This window comes from Chenopodium quinoa, unplaced genomic scaffold (assembly GCF_001683475.1).
Source record: "Chenopodium quinoa cultivar QQ74 unplaced genomic scaffold, ASM168347v1, whole genome shotgun sequence".
NCBI classification, from domain to species: Eukaryota; Viridiplantae; Streptophyta; class Magnoliopsida; order Caryophyllales; family Amaranthaceae; genus Chenopodium; species Chenopodium quinoa.
In genome coordinates, this window is record NW_018745523.1 from 3,714,499 (window position 1) to 3,737,036 (window position 22,538).

At 37.3% G+C, this 22,538-nt stretch overlaps 1 protein-coding gene across 1 annotated transcript; it reads right to left on the reverse strand.

Moving 5' to 3' along the window:
• Nucleotides 1–13,015: 13,015 nt before the first annotated feature.
• Nucleotides 13,016–21,360, reverse strand: LOC110715691 (glycosyltransferase family protein 64 protein C5-like). Its single transcript, XM_021894296.1, has 5 exons — nt 21,154–21,360; nt 20,161–20,481; nt 19,949–20,071; nt 16,113–16,280; nt 13,016–14,957 (listed from the first exon to the last, which is right to left on the reverse strand). Exons 2-5 carry the CDS (start codon nt 20,395–20,397, stop codon nt 13,275–13,277), a joined length of 2,211 nt encoding a protein of 736 aa, XP_021749988.1. The 5' UTR covers nt 20,398–20,481; nt 21,154–21,360; the 3' UTR covers nt 13,016–13,274.
• Nucleotides 21,361–22,538: the final 1,178 nt, after the last annotated feature.

The following is a 22,538-nucleotide window of genomic DNA, read 5'->3' on the forward strand; positions in this document are numbered from 1 at the left end:
AATGGTGTATAATTATACAAAGTGAAAAATATACGGAGAAATTGAATATAATTATATGGTTTTTTAATACTTTGGCGAGAAAAATATACTTCGGTAAAATTAAGTTCAGTAAATTGAGTTAAGTTCAGTTTAGTAAAATTCAGTTTTCTTAAAGAAGAATTATAATAAAAAATCAGTAAAAATAATTTTTGTTCAGCAAAATTAATTTCAGTTTAGTAAAATAAATTTAAGTTCTGTAAAAAATACTTTAAGTTCAGCAAACATAATTTTGTTTTAGTAAAAATAATTTCACTTATGCAAAAATAAGGTGGAGTGAACGGGGCCTAACTCATGTTGGTACTAATTTTTTGAAACAGTCAATTTCAAAACGGATTTTTACGAGCCCTTTCCCTAAATAATGTTGGGAAATTATCTAATTCCCAAATTAGAGTTACTCTTTTACTACAGTGTCCACTAATAGCAACCAAGGTGATCAACTTAGCTAAAAATAAATAAATAAAAAATCACAAGCTTGTTAATTTGCGTGTAGTATTATTGAACTTATTAAGTATTAAAAAACCGTATGATAAAAATGAATAGCGGTTACAAGTCTAATAAAAGCAAGAAACTAAAGTCTAACAAAAACAATTCTTAAAATGATCACTCATAGAATCACCACATCAATGCCTCCTCGAATTTGCTTGGCAAGCAGCTCCGCTTGTCCTCTCGCATAAGGTATTCTATGATTGTATTCAATGTCATACCATTTATGTAAATTCGCCCTTGACTGAGGACAATGAGGATCACAAATAATCTTGTTAAGCATGGGCGCATTTTCGGTAAGACAAAATGCAAAATCAGCAAGAGATGCACTTCCATCGAATCCAACAAGCTCTAACACCTTAAGTTGAGTATGTTGTCGCATTGCGTGATTAATCGGAACATCCCTCCGAGCTGCCATTGGCACTGCTTGTCGTCTAGAAGGCCACAACTGCAAAACCAGCTTAAATTTGTAAGTATAATAAAGGAATTTAAATAAAAAGTGTGCACCATCCACGAGACCATATGAGAATTCTACAGTAGTCGTCACCAAAAACGTACCTCCAACTTGAAGGTATGCAACAAGGGGCATGCCTCAATGCACGAGGTCAAACCGAGAAAGTTGTCTTTAGCAGGGGAATTATAAAACACATGTGAAGTAATACGAGTTATTTCCTGCATACAAAATTAGAAGAACAAACACAAAGATGATTTAAGTTCAAAAAAGTTGCAAATAATATGAAACGGAGGTAGTTTTAGGTAAAGCAGCTAACCCGATTCCAATGAATTGAGAGTATTTGGAGTTGATTTGATAAGATTGGTATAAGACTCAAATTTTCCAAAAGGTGATAGCAATGTGGAGCTTTAAAGGTGACATTAACAAGTGATGGAACACTAGTATACTTCACTTCAATGTTCTTCCATCCCGGGAAAAATATAAAACTAGTAAGTTTTGGAGCAAGTATTTCCAAAGATTCAATGGGTTTGCAATGATGTAACTCCAAGTGTTTCAAATTGAGAGAGGAAATTACAAGTCTTTGATTCCCAGAACTATTGTGAAGAGGAGTAAATGTAGATATTGTGGAGTAAAACGAGCATGATCTCACTGTGAGGCGCTCAAGGTTGAGACAACAGGCTAGAATATTTTCAAACGTGGGTACATCCACAACCAATGCTTGCAAGTGAAGCGATCTGAGGGCAGTAAGATTATCAATATAAATTGGGCGAAAATCCTGACGAATTATGTATTTAGTTCCATAATGATTATATCCATAAAGATCTGATAAGTTCAGTTCTAAGTCGCGAACCTTTTTGTTTAAGGCAAATTTCAACCAATTATCAATTTGATCAACATATGTATCATAGAGGGGAAACTTTATTCTGAAGGTGTTGAGATTGGAGGCACAATTCCTGGCAACAACCTCATTAACCCATGCAATATATTTGTCTATATGATTATTAATGTCTGTTCTTTTCGATAAGAATAAATCAGGGTCGAAATTTAAATCAGTAAGGTGAGTCCAAACAAGCCTCCACCTTTTCGAAAGGAGGCTACACCTTCCTGCTGTCTTCATATCTACAAAAGATAACAAGTGAACCAAGATATCATCTGGTAATTTGCTAATTCGATCCTCTTCACTAACATTGTTTAGTCTCTGTTAACAAAATAAAACAATTAACATCCATTCAAAAAAGTAACTTCCCCATAAAATATTAAATCTCTATTATATTTTCTAACAATCAAATCACCACAGATAGTCCGTTATCACATATTCACATTTTAATATTTTCTAACCTATAAGGCTATAATATAAAATCAATAAAAACCTAAATCTAGAATTATTCGAACATTCTATAATATAGAATCAATTAAAACCTAAATCTAGAGTGAATTATTCGAATCAGATGCTAGAACACGACTACACGAGTGTATTTAAAAATTCACATGAATTGTATGATCGAAGTAATATAAGATGCTCACTCTTTTCTTAGGGTGGTAGGCTGCTGCTTCGGCTCCTTTCAACAGTAAGGAAGGAGGTGAGGCTCGGGTTTGTGTTGGATTGTCATAGGTTTTAGCTAGTATATCCCATAGTTCATGAGAAGTTTTAGCTTGAGAAACCAGAGGAAAGAGTTGAGAGGATAGCGTACCAACGAGGGCACCAAAAATTAGCTTATCTTGGCGAAACCAAGTTTGATAAACAGGGTTTGGAACGGTAGTGTCTTTGGCTATTGTTATGGTGATGGGTGGTGCTGGAACGGTACCATCGAGATGTTTGTCGAATAAGTCGTAGCCAATGAGCACGGCTTCGACTTGAGTCTTCCATAGAAGATAGTTGTTGGAAGTCAGCGTGATCGAGTTTGGGATTATAACGGTAATGAGAGGTTTTGAGGGCTCATTCAGGTTTGGGATCAAAATTAGGTTATTCTTGTTGTCGTCATTGGAAATAGCCATGATAATTTGATTTTTCGACTCAAAACAACTCAATAATCAATTCGTCAATTCACTCAAACTAGCTCTTCACAATTTTCGAATTTTATTAACCTCAATAACTTCTACTTTTATTATTATTTCTGACCCTTATTTATAAAGCTACATATCTAGAAACTCAATCTTACTTTAGACTCCTCATTAAATTTGGAATGCTTCCCCCGAAATCTTTTCTTGTTTTTTTTTTTTTTGTTTTTTTTAAGGAAAATATCTTATTCCATACTATCTAATTAATTTAACTTAATAAATTATCAATTCTAAGCCCTAAAATTTGGAATCCTAATTAGGCCTGGATTACTAGTCCAAAATTTTGTAATACTCATGTACGAAAAAAAAAAAAAAAAAAACTAATTAATAAAGTAACTCAAATCCTAATCAAACTCCTACAAGGCTAATGAAACCCTTTCAAATAAGGTAAGAAAAACTTTCAAAAAAAAAAAAAAGAATAATTCTTAAAAGGTGAGATATCCACAAAAGATAACAAGTGAACCAGGATGTCATCTGGTAAACTGCTAATTCGATCCACTTTCTTAGTCATTTGGCTGCCTTCACTAACACTTTCTATTTTCTGTCAACAAAATAAAATCTTTTGTTTGTTATATACAAATTACAATACATAATAGCAAAACTAAATATAGAGGACATACATGTTGTTGGGAAATAATTATGCTTATTTAGGTCCTGTTTAATTAAGTGAAAATGATTTCAAGTTAGTAAAAATAATTTCAGTTCTGTAAAGATAAGGGTCTGTTTACATTTACTAAACTGATGAGCTGAATTGAAATCATTGGAGCTGAAATGAAATGAATAGAGTTTGAATGAATATTTTATGAGAGAATGAAATTATGAGCTAAACTGAATTGATTAGAGCTAAAATGAACTGAACTGAAATTAAGTTGAAGTACCTAGGTTCAGTTCATTAAAATTCGGTAATAAAAAAAGAAAGTGCGAATTAATTCCACTTTAAAGGAGGGGCGGATGAGATTCGAACCCGTGACATTTATGTCACGCTGGCTCTAATACCATATTAGTGGACCAACTCAACTAAAAGTCACCCTCACAAAAACAAAAGTGCAATTTAAAATTAGAGAAAGTAACTGTTAGTTTTGATAACTTCTATTATACGAGTATATAATATGGCATAATATGAGAATTATTTCAGATGCTTGCACACAATTACGCTAGTACTAGAGTATATAAAAATTTTCCCATAAAATTAATTTAAATTCTATCAAATTAACAGAAATATAAAAAAAAGAAAAAAAAATATATAAAGAAGCAAAGATTGAATGCTCACAATTCTCTTGGGCTTGAATTCTGCCTCTTTGCCTCTTTTCAACGGTGAAGAAGGAGGTGATGAAGTTAAATCTATAACTTCAACAATATGATCAGGTCGGGTTTGTGTCGGATTATCAAAGGTTTTGGCTAGCACATCCCATAGTTCATGAGTAGTTTTGGCTTGCGAAACAAGAGGAAAGAGATTGGATGATATGGTACCAACAAGTGCACCAAAAATTAACCTATCTTGGCGAAACCAAGTTTTATAAGCAGGGTTTAGAAGTGTGGTGTCTTTTGCTATGGTTATGGTTCCAGCGAGATGTTTGTCGTATAAGTCGTACCCAATGAGCACAGCTTCGACTTGAGTCTTCCATGAATGATAGTTGCTCGATGTGAGCGTGATAGAGTTAGGGATCGAAACCTTGATAAGTGGTTTTGAGGGCTCACCCATGTTTGGGATTAGAATTGGGTTGTTATCGTTGTCGTTGGAAATAGCCATGGATTATTTGATTGTAGAAAACTAATAAATTACCCTAAGGTATATATAAGATTTAAGCACTTGTATTATTTTATTTTGTTAAGCATGTTAAACGAGTTAAACCTAAGTATATAGGATCTAAAAGATAAGCACTCTGGCTTTTGTTAATTTTTTTTTTTTTTTTTTTTTTTTTTTTTTTTTTTTTTTTATGGAAATTTGAGAAAAAAAACGGTGGTGGAAAATATAGTGGTAAAAAATACCACTACATGCATAATAGTACATAAAAAGTACTATTCACACAACATATATTTTAATGCTACATTATACATGCATAATATTACACAAAAATGTTCTATTGTACTATTAAAAGAGAGAAAATATACCACATATTCTCAAACTACCCTCCTATATGCATGCAAAGCACATAGACCCTATGCGCCTAAATGCACTCTAGTCCTGTGTTTTTATGTGGTCAAAATAATGTCTTCTTTTTAAAAACATAAATCCAAAAAGGGAAACTAATCAATAAGACTTGTGTAAGGTAGGCTTACGTTTGTGAATCGCTAAACATCGCCCGCAAATTACCATATAAAGCCCACAAATATGACTTGGTGTGACCATTATGCCCATTTTCTAAAATTGAAATAATCTCGGTTTAAAAAATGTGGAGCCGTACTGGCTCGCCGGGGGGAGACCGGAGGGCAGACCGGAGATGCGGGGGACGCCGGAGGTACGTCGTCGTCGACGAAAAACGAGGTAAGTCACCGTTAAAATTCACGGTTTACCGTCGGAGTGGCTCCGGCGCCTAGGATGGACGCCCAAACCGTAGCCTGGACGTCCAAGCCAGACGCCAGAACCACCACAGTGGCGTCCAGCCCAGACGCCCAGACCACCAGACTGGCGTCCTGGCCAGGCGCCACTCTACTGGCTGAGGCGGCCCTGCCAGGCGCCAGTCCAGTGGCTGTGGCAGCCCTGGCAGACGCCACCTTTATATATTAATTTTTTTTTCTTTTTTGATTTTGTTGTTGTTTTTTATTTATTTATTTATTTTTTTAAAAAAAATAATCGAAAATGATTTTTTAAAAAAATTCGAAATGGGTTTTTTTAAAATTAATTTTGAAAATTCGAAATAGGTTTTTTTAAAATTAAGTTTGAAAATTCGAAATGGTATATTTTTAAATTTAGTTTGAAAATTCGAATTGGGTTTTTATAAAAATTAAGTTTGATTATACATAATTATGCTTTTTTTTTGTGTTAATTCTGTGTAAATATAGAAATTAAATGTATTATCCGTTAAATGTATTTATTATAATATATAATTGATGCAGGATTATGGTGGAGACGGAAATGATTACAGTGGGATATTTGGACATGATGGTCCATTCGAAGAAGCTCAACAGGCGATTGATTGGGCAAAACAGGTTGCAATTGCAGCTGGATTTTGCTTGGTAGTAGTAACTCATAAATCTCAACGGGATGGTAGAATGGACCGCATTTTGAGATGTGACCGTTATCGCAAAAGAGAAGAAAGAGATTTTCGTACAGCCACTCGGTTTGATACAAAGCGGAAAGGTTGTGGGTGTGAGTTCAGAGTAAAGGTTCGACAACTACGAAGTCGTGACGGTTGGGAAGTGATTGGTTACTCTAAATGGGGGTATCACAACCATGAGATGATAGTATATGAAGAGGGTCATCGACAGCTGAGCGGCTTAAGTCCTGCTGCGAAACTAGTTGTGAAAGAAATGAGTGATGCTCAAGTCAAGCCTGCTAAAATATTAGCATCTGTGTTAGAGAAATTTCCAGAAGACCATCCAAACCGAAGACACATCTACAACGTTAGACAGCAACTCAGGTTTGAACGGTCAGAGGGAAGGAACCCTATACAGCAGCTGCTACACCAGGCACAATCACGTGGTTACCTGTTCTGGTTTGATTCTGATGAAGATACAGCGGAGGTGACTCATCTTTTCCTTGTGCATCCTGATTGTGTTGATATGATCAAGTCTTGGCCATTTGTGATTTTGATCGACTCAACGTACAAGACAAACAAGTACAAGTTCCCACTGGTTGAGATCATGGGGATGACTCCAACGAACCAGAACTTTCTGATTGGTCATGCAATCATCAAGGATGAGACGGCTCCAAGTTATTATTGGGTGTTGGAGAAGCTGAGAAACTACATCGGGCCTAATGTTCATCCAGCAGCCATCGTCAGCGACTGTGAGGGAGGTCTTTTTGCCCCCATAGCAGAGCTGTTTCCAGAATCGAACCACTTATTATGCACATGGCACATCAACAACTGCGTGAAAGTGAAAGCCTACAACCTTTTCAACAAGAATTTGGAAATGGAAGAGAGATTGGTGAATGGTAAGTGGCGGAAGATCCTACAGGCTACCACAGAGGAAGCGTACGAGCGAGCATTGGCTAACTTCAGGGATTCGTACCAGTGGTGTCCGGCACTGGTGGACTATGTGATGCAGCAATGGGTCCCTCACAGGGAAAAGTTTGTCAAATATTGGACAAACCAGGTACTTCATTTCGGGAACACTACAACATGTAGAGTTGAGAGCGCTCATAGAGCTACCAAGGACTGGATTGATTCATCGACCGCTGCTTTGGATACACTGTTCGATAGACTTAACAAGTCAATTGAAACTCAGAAGAACGGCATCAGGAACTCTCTAGAGGACTCCAGACGACGACATGGTACGATGTATAGCCATTTTATATTTAAGATTCTCCATGGTCGTGTGTCGCACTACTGCTTGGGGTTGATTCTCACTGAGCTGAACAGGATGAGGGACTTGGCTGACGAAGTGTATGCTCGGTGTGGGTGTGCTATTTCAGTAACTCATGGATTACCTTGCGCATGCACCATTCACCGCGTTATTACAGAAGAAAGGGCGTCGTTACATGTTGATCAGGTCCATTCATTCTGGAGGACGCTCGTTATTGGTGAGCATGTAGACACTCAAACGGCCGACCGTGAACAGGAGGAGTTGGAGCAGTTTCGTTCGATGTACGACCGAGTGTCCTCCAGCCATCCTTCTATTATTTGTGACGCTACTCATGTACTTCATGACATGTTCCACACGTCTACCTTAGATTATGAGGAACCCGAAGGAGTTGACCGTCCTCGAGGTCGACAACGGCGGAACAGGAGTGCGTTTGAGTATATCCGTGGTCTTGGTCGTGGTCGTGCTCGTGGTCGGACATCGTCATCTAGTCGTAGTCAATCTTCATCGTCTGTGAATATGCCCCTGAGAACTGGTACGTTTTGGTTGTTTACATTGCACATAGTTTTAAAGTGTTACTCCTGCCTTCTTAACTGTCTATAATTATATGGTGAATAGGAAGAAACGATGTTGATCAGTTTCCTTACAAGGAAAGGATACCTGCGATCATCATGCCGTACTTGGAAGGGTGGAATGATGTAGTCGGAGATGGTAACTGCGGATTACGGGTCGTGGCTGATGTTTTTCAAATGGGCGAAGACAACTACGGTTTGGTGCGTCAGTTGATGTACAGCGAAATTGCCTCTAACCGAAATGTTTATCGTCATGTGTACCAGGATGACTTGGATGGCGCTCTGCGGCGTATCCGGTGGGGAGGTGGACCTTGCGGCCAAAATCATTATTTTGACGCGCCCCTAGATCTGTTTGCCGTTGCAAACATTTACAAATGCGCAGTCATGCATTTCGGCCTGGGAGTGCATAGTCAAGCTTATTATCCTTGTACCACGGTTCTCCCTTGGCGGTCGCGTGAGACTGTCACCACACCGGTCTGAGAGGTAGCTATTGCGTTTCTTGGGTCGTCATACAGACATTTCATCCGACTAGACATGTCATCCGATTTTCCAGTTCCACCGATTATACCTCGGTGGTACACCATTCGCACAGCGAGCGTAGAGGGTTGGGATGCGCTATATCATGACCGGATCCACGAATGGAACACCCTAGCTGCATTTTAGTTTTTCATGTTTACATTCTTCCTATGTAATCTTATTTGTACGTTGCTCTTTTAATGAGAACATTAATCTTTTATATTGTATTGCTTACTGCATTCTATATGTTGCATGGGTAAGTTGCGCGGATCCACGAACGGTTATATCAAAATTTAAAAACAGCAATGATAATATGTTTAAGTTGGAAGCTAAAAGAACAATCTAAAATGTTACAAACTTACAACATAATGTCCAATTTAATAAATTAAAACGATAATATTTAAAGTGCTCTATAAATAAAATGACAAAACCATCAGTAATCCCTCCTCGACGACGACTCCCACTGCGCAAGGGTCTGTTCCAGACTATCAACAACAGCTCTCCCTGTTGCACTCATGCTGTCCTTCTCAAGAGAGAGTTTCTGTACGTCCTGCATTATCTTTCCCATCCACTGCATACAAAAAAAAAACAAAAGATGAAATACAATAACAACATATAAAACTTAATTAAAAGACAACGATAAATATAATATAAGACATACCGCTTCCATGGCAGTAGGCGGTGGCACATAATCATCATCGCTGTGGTCGAGATCTGCGATCAACCTCGGGTGCGAATACCGGTTGAACCATTCCATGTAGTAATGGTCACACATGGGAGGAACCCCAGAGGGCGGCCGCTGCAACTCCGCAGTCCATAAGCGGGCCACCATCGGAAACTGGTCCCACGTCCCGGTCATGATATCCGGCCATTGCACGACGTAGTCCCTCGACGATGCAGGTCGGACCGCCTTCATCGGGCATGCCGGGGGAGGAGGGACAACTTGGACAAATCCAAGCTGGCGAAGACAACGCTGGGCCATGTACACCTCGACGATCTCACGATACTGAATGAGTCCCATGTACAGGGTCCTAGGTACCCTAACACTAGGGTTCAGGCCGAAAGGCATCCAGTTCACCTGCACATAGTTTTAAAATTTAATAACATGAATATAATATGTGCAAATAATAAAATGTAGAAACAATTTATAAACGTTACCTCTAAGGGGGACAGCCTGTCCAACAATAACCGTAACGATCGGAGGCGGTCAACGGACTTCTTCTCCGAGCGCGGACTCCACGCACAAGCACGCGGCATCCCCTCATCAATAGGAACCGGGTCACGATGTGGTCGCAATGCAGGAAAGTACTCGTATATCCAGGTCTGCAATAGAGTCAGACACACAGTGATACCTGCCGCGTCAGCCCGACTCGCAAATCCTAGTTGGCGATACAAATACGCCAACGTAGCCGATCCCCAGGAAAACTGGCCTACACTGTCGGGGTCACACGCCTCTACTATGTCGCGTGGCCTGAGCTTGTTTCCGCCGCTCTTATCCGAAAACAAGGTACATCCGAGGAGTAGAAAAACATAAGCACTCAGCTGTGCGTCGTGCGTCCTACGTGCACTGGGGTACAAACACCGCTGCAACACGGATGCGATCTTCACACCGCCGTGTTCCCAAACACCAAGCGCCTCGGTGTACAGTGCAGCCCTGTCCACCGCCAACAACTCTGCCAGCAAATCTGCCTGATCTGCATCAGCCACAGCACAAAGTCGTTTACCCTCAACACGAATCCCCAGAATGGCCTCGACGTCATGTAACATGATCGTCATCTCACCGAACGGAAGGTGGAAAGAGTTTGTATCCGGCTGCCATCGCTCAATGAAAGCCGTGATCAGCGTACTGTCAATCTTATCGTGCATGGTGGCAGGAACGTGATTCACCCTAGTGCCCTCCAGTCGCTCGAACATCTCGCTCTCCGCCGGCCAAGCCTCAGCCCATGTACGCAAAAAGCTACAAGTCTTTTCCCGGGTATGACATTTCAACAACCCCGTAACTGAAGGCCTCTCCTAGTCCTCCCAAATACGGGCAGCTATGTGTCCTAGAAAGCTAGGAATCACACTCCCGTCAACAGGCCCACCGGGAACCTCACTCCTAACAACCCAAGAATCATTAACGACCCTCGACCGTTTCCTGCTTGCCCCAGATACAGTGGACGCAGATGATGTGCCAGATCTACTAACAAACCTACCACCCCTACCCTTACGCACCTCCACCATATGTGTCTCGTACATGTCATCAACCCTCTGACTGAATGGACCGTAATCATCATACGGTCCACTGCCATCGTCCACATCCTCATCCTCATCCGCGCCCTCCTCCTGCTCCTCCTCTTGGTCACCCTCCTCAGCATCATCATCGTCATCGTCATCCTCATCCCGACGGTGGATCCGTTCTCTACGAGCCGAGGCCGAAATACCACGGGATCTAACATGTCTATGCCCCGACCTCTCCACTGAATAGCTTCTACTAAGAAGCTCTACATTCTTCCCCGCACCATGACGACGCAGTGAATTCTACAAAAAATTTAAAAATATATAAACATACAAAAAATTATACGAAAAATAGCTACCACTACCCAAATCAAATAAACTAAAAACATACTAACAAATTAACATAATAAAGAAATTAACAAAACACTTAAATAAAAATAATAGAATAAAAAATACACTAAGAAAGGAAATAAAACCAACACATAAGAATATATATAAACATAAATAATTCATTCCCAATTAAAATAAATTAACTAACCAAAAACAATATCAATAATAAAAATTAAAATAAATTAACTAACCAAAAACAATATCAAATGAACAAAAAAATGTACTAACAAATTGAAATTGAGAATAAAAATAAAAATGTACAAATAAAACAAACAAATAATTGTAAACAAAATATAAACATAGAAAAAATATAAACATAGAAAAAATAGTTGTATTTTTAAAATGTACAAATAAAACAAACAAATAATTGTAAACAAAATATAAACATAGAAAAAATACAACAAAATTGATAATTTATAAAAATAAACAACAAAATATAAAAACAATTGAAAAAGATATTACACAAAAAAAAAAAACAATATTTTAATACAAATATAAAAAAAAGGGGGGGGGGCGCCTTGGCTGGACGCCCAGCCAGCGGTGGTGGCGCCAGCTGCAGACGCCGCAACCAGTGGGCTGGCACCTGGGCTGGACGCCATAGCCACGGCTGCGGCGCTTTGAATAAACGCCACAACCGTGGCTATGGCGTCCAGCCCAGGCGCTAGCCTACTGGTTGCGGCGTCTGCAGCTGGCGCCACCACCGCTGGCTGGGCGTCTGGCCAAGGCGCCCCTCCTCCGTCACGGCGGTTTTCCCTTTTTTTTTTTTTTTTAACAAATTGTACCTTGCCTCCTTGAGACCTCCTTCCCTCCGCCGCCGCCGCCAATTCCTTGCCTTGCCGCCTCGACATTGCCGTTGTTTGAATATTTTTTTTTTGAGATGTTGAAAGAAGATGAGCGATGAGAGTGTGAGTGATGAGAGTGTGAGTGTTTTTTTTTTAGGTCAAGGGCAATATTGTCAAATCAAGTGAATTTTGTGGGCTTTATGAGGAGATTTGCGGGCGATGTTTAACAAATCCCTTACGTTTTCCCTCAAAAATAAAAAAAAAATAAAAATAAAAATAAAATAAAATAAAAAGGCTTACTTCACTTTAACAAGGTAGGCTTTCATCAATTTAAGGGTAAGTTTAACAATTTTTACCATAACTGTAATTTCATTAAGGGTAATTTTTAATTTTTATAATATTGATTGTATTTTAATGTGTAATTTCTAAATAACTACATGTTTTGAAAGCTAATATAATTAATACGTAGTATAATACATTATAAATTCTATTTTTTAAGGGTTAAATATTTGTTATAAAAATAGTGACTTTTGTAATATAAAAGAGTAATTTTAAATATTTTTAGGGTGGCTTTAACACGTCTTATAATAACTTGATGAAAGTCCGCCTTAATTAAGAATTCGTGGAAACTAATCAAGCCACATTCGTTGACCACATTCCTAGATAACTTAATAGAAATCACTCAAGCCTACATCCTTATTCCTCAATGCTTGAACGGTTGAACCACATACAAATAGTTGCTCTCAGTTACCACTTCTTGAACAGTTGAAAACAAAACACCCATGGGTATACGGTACACCTGACTGTATATAACCACCTCTCTTTCCTCTCCTATTCAAGTAAACAATTACTCTCTGTATATACGGAATGAGAAAGTTCAGTAAAATCAAGACGAGCATTAGAGACTAGACCAAACAATGGTGATGCTCTCATAATATTAAATGTTGTACTTCAAAATTGCTTACCAATAAGGCAACAAGTCAACAATTAAGTGTAAAGAAAGCGGAGAAATCTGAGTTTTGCTAACACATACAGTAAAATTTTATGAATCGAAATTAAACATATATTAAGAAGCAGAAGATTGCAAAACAATGACAATCCATGTACACTTACCTGCTAAGTTATCAAGCTACCAAAAAGCCCTCGAAAAATTCACAGTGAGGGGAATTCTCTCAAAAAAAAATTAAAAAAAAAAAAAAAAAAGGTTTCTTTTTTCAATTTTCCCTCACTACCCCTCCATTTTGTTCAACATGTGGGGAGAAAGGGACATATCATACCCGACGTACACTAATCCAGACTCTATACATCCCAGCCATCCTTTCTCTGGTTAAACTTAGACTTTCTGTTAGACAAACTTCCATACCACTCTGAAAACATTGAGAGGCAGTCACTCCTTTTCTGGTAATGCACATCAGTGTTTCGACTGATGGCAGCACCGGAAAACTTGGAAGTATCAATTGCCCAAGCGGGCTTGACATATTCAACAGTTGCAGATGAGCTTGCATTAGCATACAAGTAATTCAGCAGAACATCTTCGCAATTAAAAAATTTATCCACCACTCGCCTTCCTGCCTTGGCGGCTTCACTCCAATACCTACCAAAAGCAAGCTGGGTGTCCATGAAAGCTGCCCCTGTTAAAATCATGTTATATCCTTTCTGCTTTCTAGCATACTTTTCGGCCCGATATTTAAGAGGGTTCCCATCAGCAAGCCGTGGATAGAATCCTACAATCCGATCTGGGTGCTCTCGCCATACTTTAAAACCACGCTCTATGTCATTACAAGTCATCATTATGTCATCATCAAGCTCAAGAATAGCACGAGTCTTGATCAAAGGATCAATATTAAACCGATTGTTGAGTGAGTTCAATTTTTCTACCCTAATTCTGACAGGTACAGCAGAATCAAATTCACTTGGTTCAGGAACTTTACCTTTGTTCCAGACCACAACAATTTCCCTTACTGAAGAACACCTTGAGTAGTGTTTTACGTACATCTTCAAATTCCAGAGCCGAGCCTCATATGTCATTGTCAACATAGTGAATTGTGAATAATGACTATTTAATAGGTAAGGCTCCTCTGCGCCGTTTCCACCATAGATGTATGTGACCCCATTGCACATCAACACCACACCTGTTATAAAAGCTAGAAGGAGAACCAGTTTTCCAGTAAAGGTGTTGGGTCTTATCCAGACCCGTAGAAATGTATGTACTCTATTCAAGCGAAAAGAAAATTGTCTAAATTTGGAAGACAAAGTGTTTGGTCTTTCCCAGCCTGACAAAGCATCACTTCTCTTCCTCAAGTTATTTGGGCACCAATTCAGAGGAACGAAGCACTTTACTGCTCCCATAAGCACACCTAACAGCAAAACAAGTGCAGCAACAGCCAAAACAGATGTACAGCCAACAATAAACCGATCAACTGAGTCACCCGAAGGCACACGGTCCCCATCCATAACTGCAATCCACTCCCCAGGACCAAGCTGCTGTGCATCAAGGTGGTGGTGTCGAACCCCATTCCAGGCATTGCGGCCCTTTTTGGATTCCTTAAAGCCTGAAGGTACTTCAACCTCTTTGTAGTCATCCTCAGTAAGTATTTCCACCTTAAAAGTGCGAATTCGCTTCCCATATGTTTCTCCACAATCTTGGCCAACACGATAGAGAAAACCATCATATACAAAAGGTCTACCTCCATTTCGAGCTCCAGAGCTCTTTTCTTGGTTGTGGATAGGGTTTTTCTTGTGGGGCTTCCATGGCCCGAGAGGTGAATCACTATACCATATTTCGAGCCGCCCATTCTTTACAGCACCAAAACCACTATGATCTGAACCAAAAATCCAATACTTGGAACCATGTTTGATAAGAAAGGAATCAACAAGTGGTTTCTTCAGAAGAACTTTCTCCAGTTTCCACTGCAGAGGGAAGCTGATAGCTCGGTAAAGTCGAAGTTCTCCATTCTCACTACTCTCCGGCATCATGTATATCTGAGAAACAAAAATATAATGTGTTGAGTTATACTATTGCCAAAAGAACTATATTTGAATTGCTATTATTTCTTTCCTAGGTAAGTTCATATTTAAATACTAGGTATATAGAATCTCCTTATAACTACCATCAAAGTAATAAGAAACACTTCAAACTTATAAAACCAGAAACACGAGCATATTTATATATCTGAAATGAGATGGCTCACTTTCTCTATACAAGCAATATACTCATATGCTAGTTAAGTACCAGTGGTTCCCCAAAAAATTACACCAACATTTTCGAAAATACCACTCTTAACCACATACGATATGACTATGTTCAAACTCAAAAGCAACATTTGTTAGATAGCTAGGATTCACCAACAAAGATAACCAATGAGAAGCAAAGCGGAGATTCAAATTAAAGATGACTGTTGTCAAGGCAATCTAGTAAAATATATAATAAAATGAATTAAACCAAACACAAAAAGAAACAGAAAGCTTGCTCATAGAACATGCAATAGAAACAGAAACAGAAAGAAGATGATAGGAACCAGATGAAAAAAGTTAAACACGATTTGGATAGTAGAATATGAAATGTTCTACAAATTTATTTATTTATTTATTTTTAATAAAATAAATAAATAAAACGAAAAAATGCTCCAGTAAATAGATCAGTACTAGACTATTAGGGTGGGAACATGGTACCGAGGTGAATAAAGTTGCTAGGAAAGTGAGGTTTAACAATGTTGTATCAATATTATGTGCAACAAGTAGGTGTTTTTACCAATCTTTTTACTTGGAAAACAAGTGTATTATTCATGACTACATGTTGTATTACTTGTATCAATTTTATTGTTCATTTCCTCAATGTAGTAGGATCTTACAATCCTAGCCCCCTCGCCGATCCCAACAACCCTGAATTGGATTAATTTACATGAACTATCATCCTTCCTATCAGTAGAGTTGTTACTTCTACTCTAAATTACTTCTTAAATTCCACTGCCAACATAAAGTTCCTTCATATATACACCCATATGGGAGGGGGAGGGGGAAGTGAGGGTGTAATGGAAATGAAGATAAAGCAAGATCTAAAAGCTACTCTAAAAGTAAAATGAGATACAGAGTACCAGCTAACAAATTTAATAAACAGGATGAAAAGAAAAGACTTACTTGATCATTGTAATCAAAAACATATGGATAAGAAAGATGCCAATTTTCATCCAATGCTGTACCCAACTGTTCCCATGTCACTCCCTTATCAGTGCTTCTTGAAACACCAATGTCTCCTTGCATTGTTACTGAATTTTTGGTTTCATAGAACATGTATAACACACCATCCTGCATTAAAAATTTAAAAGATGTTAGAAGGGTCATTCAAGCTCTTTCATCAAAATGCTTGTGCATATGAGGATAGGAACTTGCAATATATTAATGATATCATTGGGAGTAAATAATATAACAAAGCACATAGTTATTCAAATGAATTAAATCATAGGAAAATAAAAGCTGGCCTTAAGGTCATTGAAGATTTATATCAAAATAAATATTAAAAGAAAAGCTGCTTTCGTTAATTACATTATTTATTTTACACACAGCAAATACAATTCACAATTCCATTAATAACAACTACCTAATCTCTTCTATAACTCACACAGGAGCAAGACCAAGAGCGAGAGAAAGAGGCAGCATCTTTGAAAAAATGAAATCATGTTTATGTGAAATGGTAAATGACTAAATGGTAGAAAGTCTAAGGGACCTCTAGGGTTGAAAGCTATTCTAGCCAGGATATTCAAAGAAACTTCCAGACAAAGAAAGACGAAATCAGATTCAGGTATAACTGTCAAAGTTAGATAGTAAGAAAATTGGAGCCCTTTATAGGCCCATATCCGTATATTTCCATCTGATTGATAGAAAAACTTTTATCCTGTCACTGACAACTTGACAAGCAACTGTGTACATAGTCTTTTCTACAAGGTCTAACCTCCTCTTTTAGTAAAATGATGGAAGAATATGCATTCATGCATCACATTAACCTAATACTACTATAACCTCAATATCATACATAAATTTATAAAAGCCACATTTTGGATACATATAACGGACTTTATCATTCAATGTTGTATGAATATCACTTTAGAATTCACAGGCTCGTGTGTTTAGGGTAATTGATTTATAAATTTATATCAGGACTGTAAGGTGCTAAGCATAAATCTTGGGGAGGGGGGCACTTTAAATAGTACTAGAAGCATTACAATTTAGTAACTTTAGTTATTAGTGGTTTGAAGAACAAGATAGCTAGTTACTTATAGAGGAAAAACTCTGTAAATAGGGGAAATTAGTGAGAATTAGGATACATCGATAAATAGCAGGCCATGAGGGTTTTCTTTAGCTTTGAAATTGTCACGTGAGAGAGAATCAAACCCCCTGAACGCATGAATATCCTTTACTCTCTGTAATTTTGGTTTATTAATCAAACTGCCCTCTTCTTCCCTTATATGCCAATAATTGTGCTTTAGCTATGTTATTTAAAAGCCGAAATGATCACCTTTTTTTTTTGTTAATCAACTTGATTATTACTTATATTTCGGTACCATATATACATGCTAGTCATTATCAGATAACTTATCAGCTTTAAAACATCATAAAATTAATCAGATGTCTAACTAATTTTCTAAAAAGGCTTGAATCAACCAACCAACACCCCCCCCCTCCCCCGCGCGCGAACAATTCCCCAAAGAGAGAGGAAAAGTAAATGGCTTGCTTACAGCTTACCATGGAAAATATTTATGTGCGATTCAGAATATGTTGTACATAGTAACAACAAATGAGAATCACCAGTTACTCATCTTCTCATGATTTTCCAGACCTTCCCACAGAGCAACCGTTGTGGTTACCATTTCCAACAATTCATTCTCAAGTATAAGATTAATCCTCAAAGCATCTAAATCAAATTAGAAAAAAGGCATTTATCAGGTTTATAACTATGTGGTATCTACTTCATCATTACAATCTTAAGATTGAAAGTACAAATATTCAGAATAGATTATCTCATTTAATCCAGCAGGTAATCATCAACCAATGAGTCTAAAAAAATGAGGGGTGGCAAACCATAAAAAGCTCGACAAATTGACAAGGATTGGATAGTTGTGAAAGAAGTTTTCTGACACAAAGCAACTAATCACAATGCAAAAGTACAAAACAAGAGCTCAGCCACTTGAAATGCCAAGCTTTCAAAAGCAAATTGGCTTCTAGCATAATTCTATATGCACTTCCAATATCCATAAAATAGACACTGAAAATGAATTGAGCAATATATATATCCTTTGTTCCATCTTTAAGTTAATTTTATTTAAACTCCACAACTACACTCGCAAATTATACACTAAACTAGCCCATAGCCTAAACTTTCTCAGTTCTACAAAAAAAATGCTGATTGCTGATGAACAACCTTAGCCAGACGTTAAAAGGTCTTCCACGCACCTCAATCTAGATAAGAGTTTACTAAAAGTATGATTTAATATCAAAACAAAGTATCATAGAATCATATTAATCAAACACCAGAGAGTTAGGGATAGCTCAAGTGGTTATAGCTTCCCTCCCAATTCCAGAAAATACTGAGATCATTGATATCAATCCCCGATATAATCACATGCAGGGTCGCCAAAGGTGTGGAAGGCTAAAATGAGGGCATAGCTCACAAGAGCCAAAACAACGAGTCCATGAATGACAATATCATAAATGTACAACAAAATATCATTCTTTGCAAATTAGAGTTTATCAACAAAAGTCTTTAATACCCAAATGAAAGGGAAAAATAAAAACTTTGAACCATACATCGAAATCACCTTGAACAATAATCAAATTAAAAAATGCATGGTATGGCTTTGTAAAACACAAAGATTTTGTATAACAGTCAAGAGCACTCCACTTTAAGTTCCAATCAAAATATAATGATATAATATAAAATAAGCAGGTGTGTAAGGTGTTGGGCTGCATGCACACCACAAAATATGATATTGTCCGCTTTGGACCTAGCCCATACGGATTTTTTTTGGCTCATTCCCAAAAGACCTCATACTAATGGATTGTGCTCATACTTATAAGGATACAAGGATGCAGACAATATGGATGGTCGTGAGTCCCGTGGGTGATAGTGGCGCTGCAAGATGACTCCGGTCATGGGGAGCCTGCGAGGCCATGACTTATCTAGTTATTGGCTTGAGAGGACGACAGTTGGGGTAGGCAATCCAAGTCCCACATGGAAAGAATAAGGATAAGAAGACATCTTTATAACTGTATGCACACTCCATTAGTATGAGACCTTTTGAAAAGGTGTCCAAAAACAATTATGTACGAGCTAGGCCCTAAGCAAACAATATCATACTAATGTGGAGTTTTGGTGTGCGTGCGGCCCAACAAGGTACATAATCCGGGACATTCAAAATAGTGAATTGATGGAGAGAGCCCTCTAAATAGGTTAATTCAGCTCACCTTTGGTCATAACACTCTTTACTAAATAAGGCCTTAATCTTATTCAATATGTTTACTAAACGATTTCAAATACCTAAAATTCATCTTATTTGTTCATTACATCCAAGAAGCACCATCTTGTGGACTCCAACTTACCCTCTCCCAGCCTCTTCACCTCTACCACACCTATTCCAATCAATGCAGTTACCATCTTGAAAAGTAATGATTATATATAGGTGGAATTTAAATATAAAGTCCCAAAGCATAAAAGCAGTGAACAGTCGATCACAAATATATAGAAAGGCTATCAAAGAGGTATAATCTTGCACGTGGATCTGCTCCAACAAATAGTTCACATGCTGAAGCTAACTTTACAGTTTACACATTCTGATTTGGTGAAACGACAAATTATTGTAATCAAGTCAAAGAAAAATCTATGAGCTAATAATTTTTTCAAAAAAACAGCTTTAAGAATATAAGAACAGACCCAAAAACAAAATTCCGAAAATATCAGGATTCTTAATGCTACTGCTTACTTGGATATAGAGAAAAGGATCCGCAACAAAGTTACTGGGATAGCCAGACTCAGAAGCTGATGCACAGGTAATCACTGGATTGGCCAGAGGCCAAGCTGCACTCTCATTCTTCCACACATTTTTCTGAACACAGAAGGCCAATATTCAATACACATCCAAGAATTATTAAAAATAAATAAATAAAATAAAATTAAAATTACAAGAATACTAACATCTTCAATAGGTTGGAGAGAGAAAGGGGAGGCACCATAGAAAACACCAATAGACCAAGAACCCTCATTGTCTACTTGGCAGCCAAGGGAGGGCACTAAATAAGGAGTTCGGACAAAAGGGCTGAACACAAGCCATGCATAAAGTGAAGCAATCGAACCAAAGAGCAAGAAAGCACTAACGAAGAACACGAATGCTGGTGAAAAAACCCAGTTTTGTTGTTTCTGTTCAAATTTCATTTCTCAAGTATCAACCTCCTTGCTCAAATTTCTCAAAACCCCACTTCTTTTCAGGAAGAAACACATGTGCTATGCTTTCCTAGTCTGCAATTAAAATCGCATTCCAGATCATTCACATTAATATATTCAACCCCCCCCCCCCACCCACTTCATAAAAATTGAATCATGCAACACAGCTACATCATAGAGGGAGTATCATGAGCAAAAGACGAAAAATCGGGCAAGAATTGGACAATCAGCTAAACTCTACTCCGTAGTGTACTAGGTGAACAACCCAATCACCCATTTTGTCACTAAAACCAATCATATTCTCATAGAACAAAATTTCAAATGAAAGAGGTGAAAAACACACACACACACACACACACACACACACATTGTTACTACCTCAAAATGGCAATCAAATCACTCCCCACAAACTTGAAACTTACAAAACAAAATCGAAAGCTTGATTCAATACAATGACATAAAATCACAAGCTAAATAACTAAATCACCCCAATTTTTCAATCTCAAAAGCAAAAAATGAGCAAATACTAACAAAAACCAGTATAATAAAGCAGAAACCTAACAGAGCTAACAAATCATGAACTAAAACAGATTCAATCTACAAAAACACAATCAATTCCAACAAAAAAACCTAGAATTGAACTTCCACCGAAAAATCCCAACAAAATCAGTAACACAAAATCAAAAAACAACAAATCGATCTACATCTCAAAAGAGAATAATAAGACGAGAAAATCAAGAAAAATACCTGAAAAAAGTTGGTTAGGAAACGAAGAAAGCATAAAAATGGCGGCTGAAGAAGAGAAGAGAAGAAGGAAGAGAAAAGTGGAGGAGTGGTGGAATACAGCGTGAAAGAGTAGGAGTCTGAATTTTAAGTTATTTGTCGAAAAGACAAACGCAGGAAATTTACGAGTACCATCATTACGCCGGCGCCTTCTGAATGGACTATTATTATTCAAATGCTATTGAATTTTGAAAATTGAATAATCAATCAATCAATTTTATAAACTTGTTGAAAATGTCAAAATTATTGAATTCAAAGTTTGAGATTAAGAAAATTAAACAATAAGGAAGTTTTGGAGTGGAAGCAAGGGGGGGGGGGGTTAGAAAAGGAGAGGATTGGAATTATGCGAATGAGAGAATTAGTTCGTGGTTGTTACGGGGTGTTTTTGGTGATTATTATGAATTTGTTAGTGAATAAAAGAGGATCGTGTGGGATTTTGGCTTGTTATGATTCTTTTTTTCTTAGAGTTTGTTTGATTTATTATATTTCAATTGTGTTCTAGAAAAATAAGTTTGAAAACTCAATTTAAAATGATTTCGGATAAAATTAGTTCAGATTATATAATGTTAGACAAAAATAAGTTCAGAAAATTTAAATAAAATGAGTTTGGATACGTTTCAGAAAATAAAATAAGTTCAAGTATAATTAAATAAGCTGACATAACATAAATTCAAATATAATTAAATGAACTTAAATTACCCATCGTATTTTAGTGCATTAAAATCAACAAACTTAGCTATCTTCCTAAAACATCATTATTACGTAATTAAGTTTGATAAATCAACCCAAAGAAAACATGACATGGATTTTCACCTACATACACTCCTTCTCCCATGTTTACAACAAATTTTAATCAATTCTAGAATTATATTGACTCTTGAATTTCCTACCTAGCATAATCATAATGTTCCTACAAACCTAAAACCTAGATCTAACCCGTGCTTCCCAAGTCTCAAAATTTTAAACTAAGTTGTAAATAATATGTTGAGTCTCAAAATATAAACGTATACATACATAGTAATGAAAAACAAAATCAAGCTAATGGAATTTCATTTTTAGAATATACCATATTCAAGGAAGCCAAATGGGATGTGGACTTAGGGCCTATTCTGATAGACTGAAATGAGTTGAACTAAACTGAACTAATTAGAGTTGAACTGAAGTGAACTGAATTAAAATAAATTGTTTATAAGAAAAGGAAATTAGGAACTAAACTAACTAAAAGTTAACTAAACTGCATTGAAATTAAGCCGAAGAGAACAAACCCTTAATCTAGATGACACATTCAAACACACCCCTATATATAGTCTTTATTTCTCTCTTGTGTCCAAAAGTCTATATAAATATTT

What these genes read in the sequence shown, in the direction of transcription:
- LOC110715691 (XM_021894296.1), bottom strand. Translation starts at nt 20,397, where the DNA reads ATGAAATTTGAACAGAAACAACAAAACTGGGTTTTTTCACCAGCATTC. An exon ending in CTCTCCAACCTATTGAAGAT is followed by an intron (nt 20,072 to 20,160) that starts GTTAGTATTCTT and finishes TTCTGTGTTCAG; the next exon opens with AAAAATGTGTGGAAGAATGA. An exon ending in TTTTTGATTACAATGATCAA is followed by an intron (nt 14,958 to 16,112) that starts GTAAGTCTTTTC and finishes TTTGTTTCTCAG; the next exon opens with ATATACATGATGCCGGAGAG.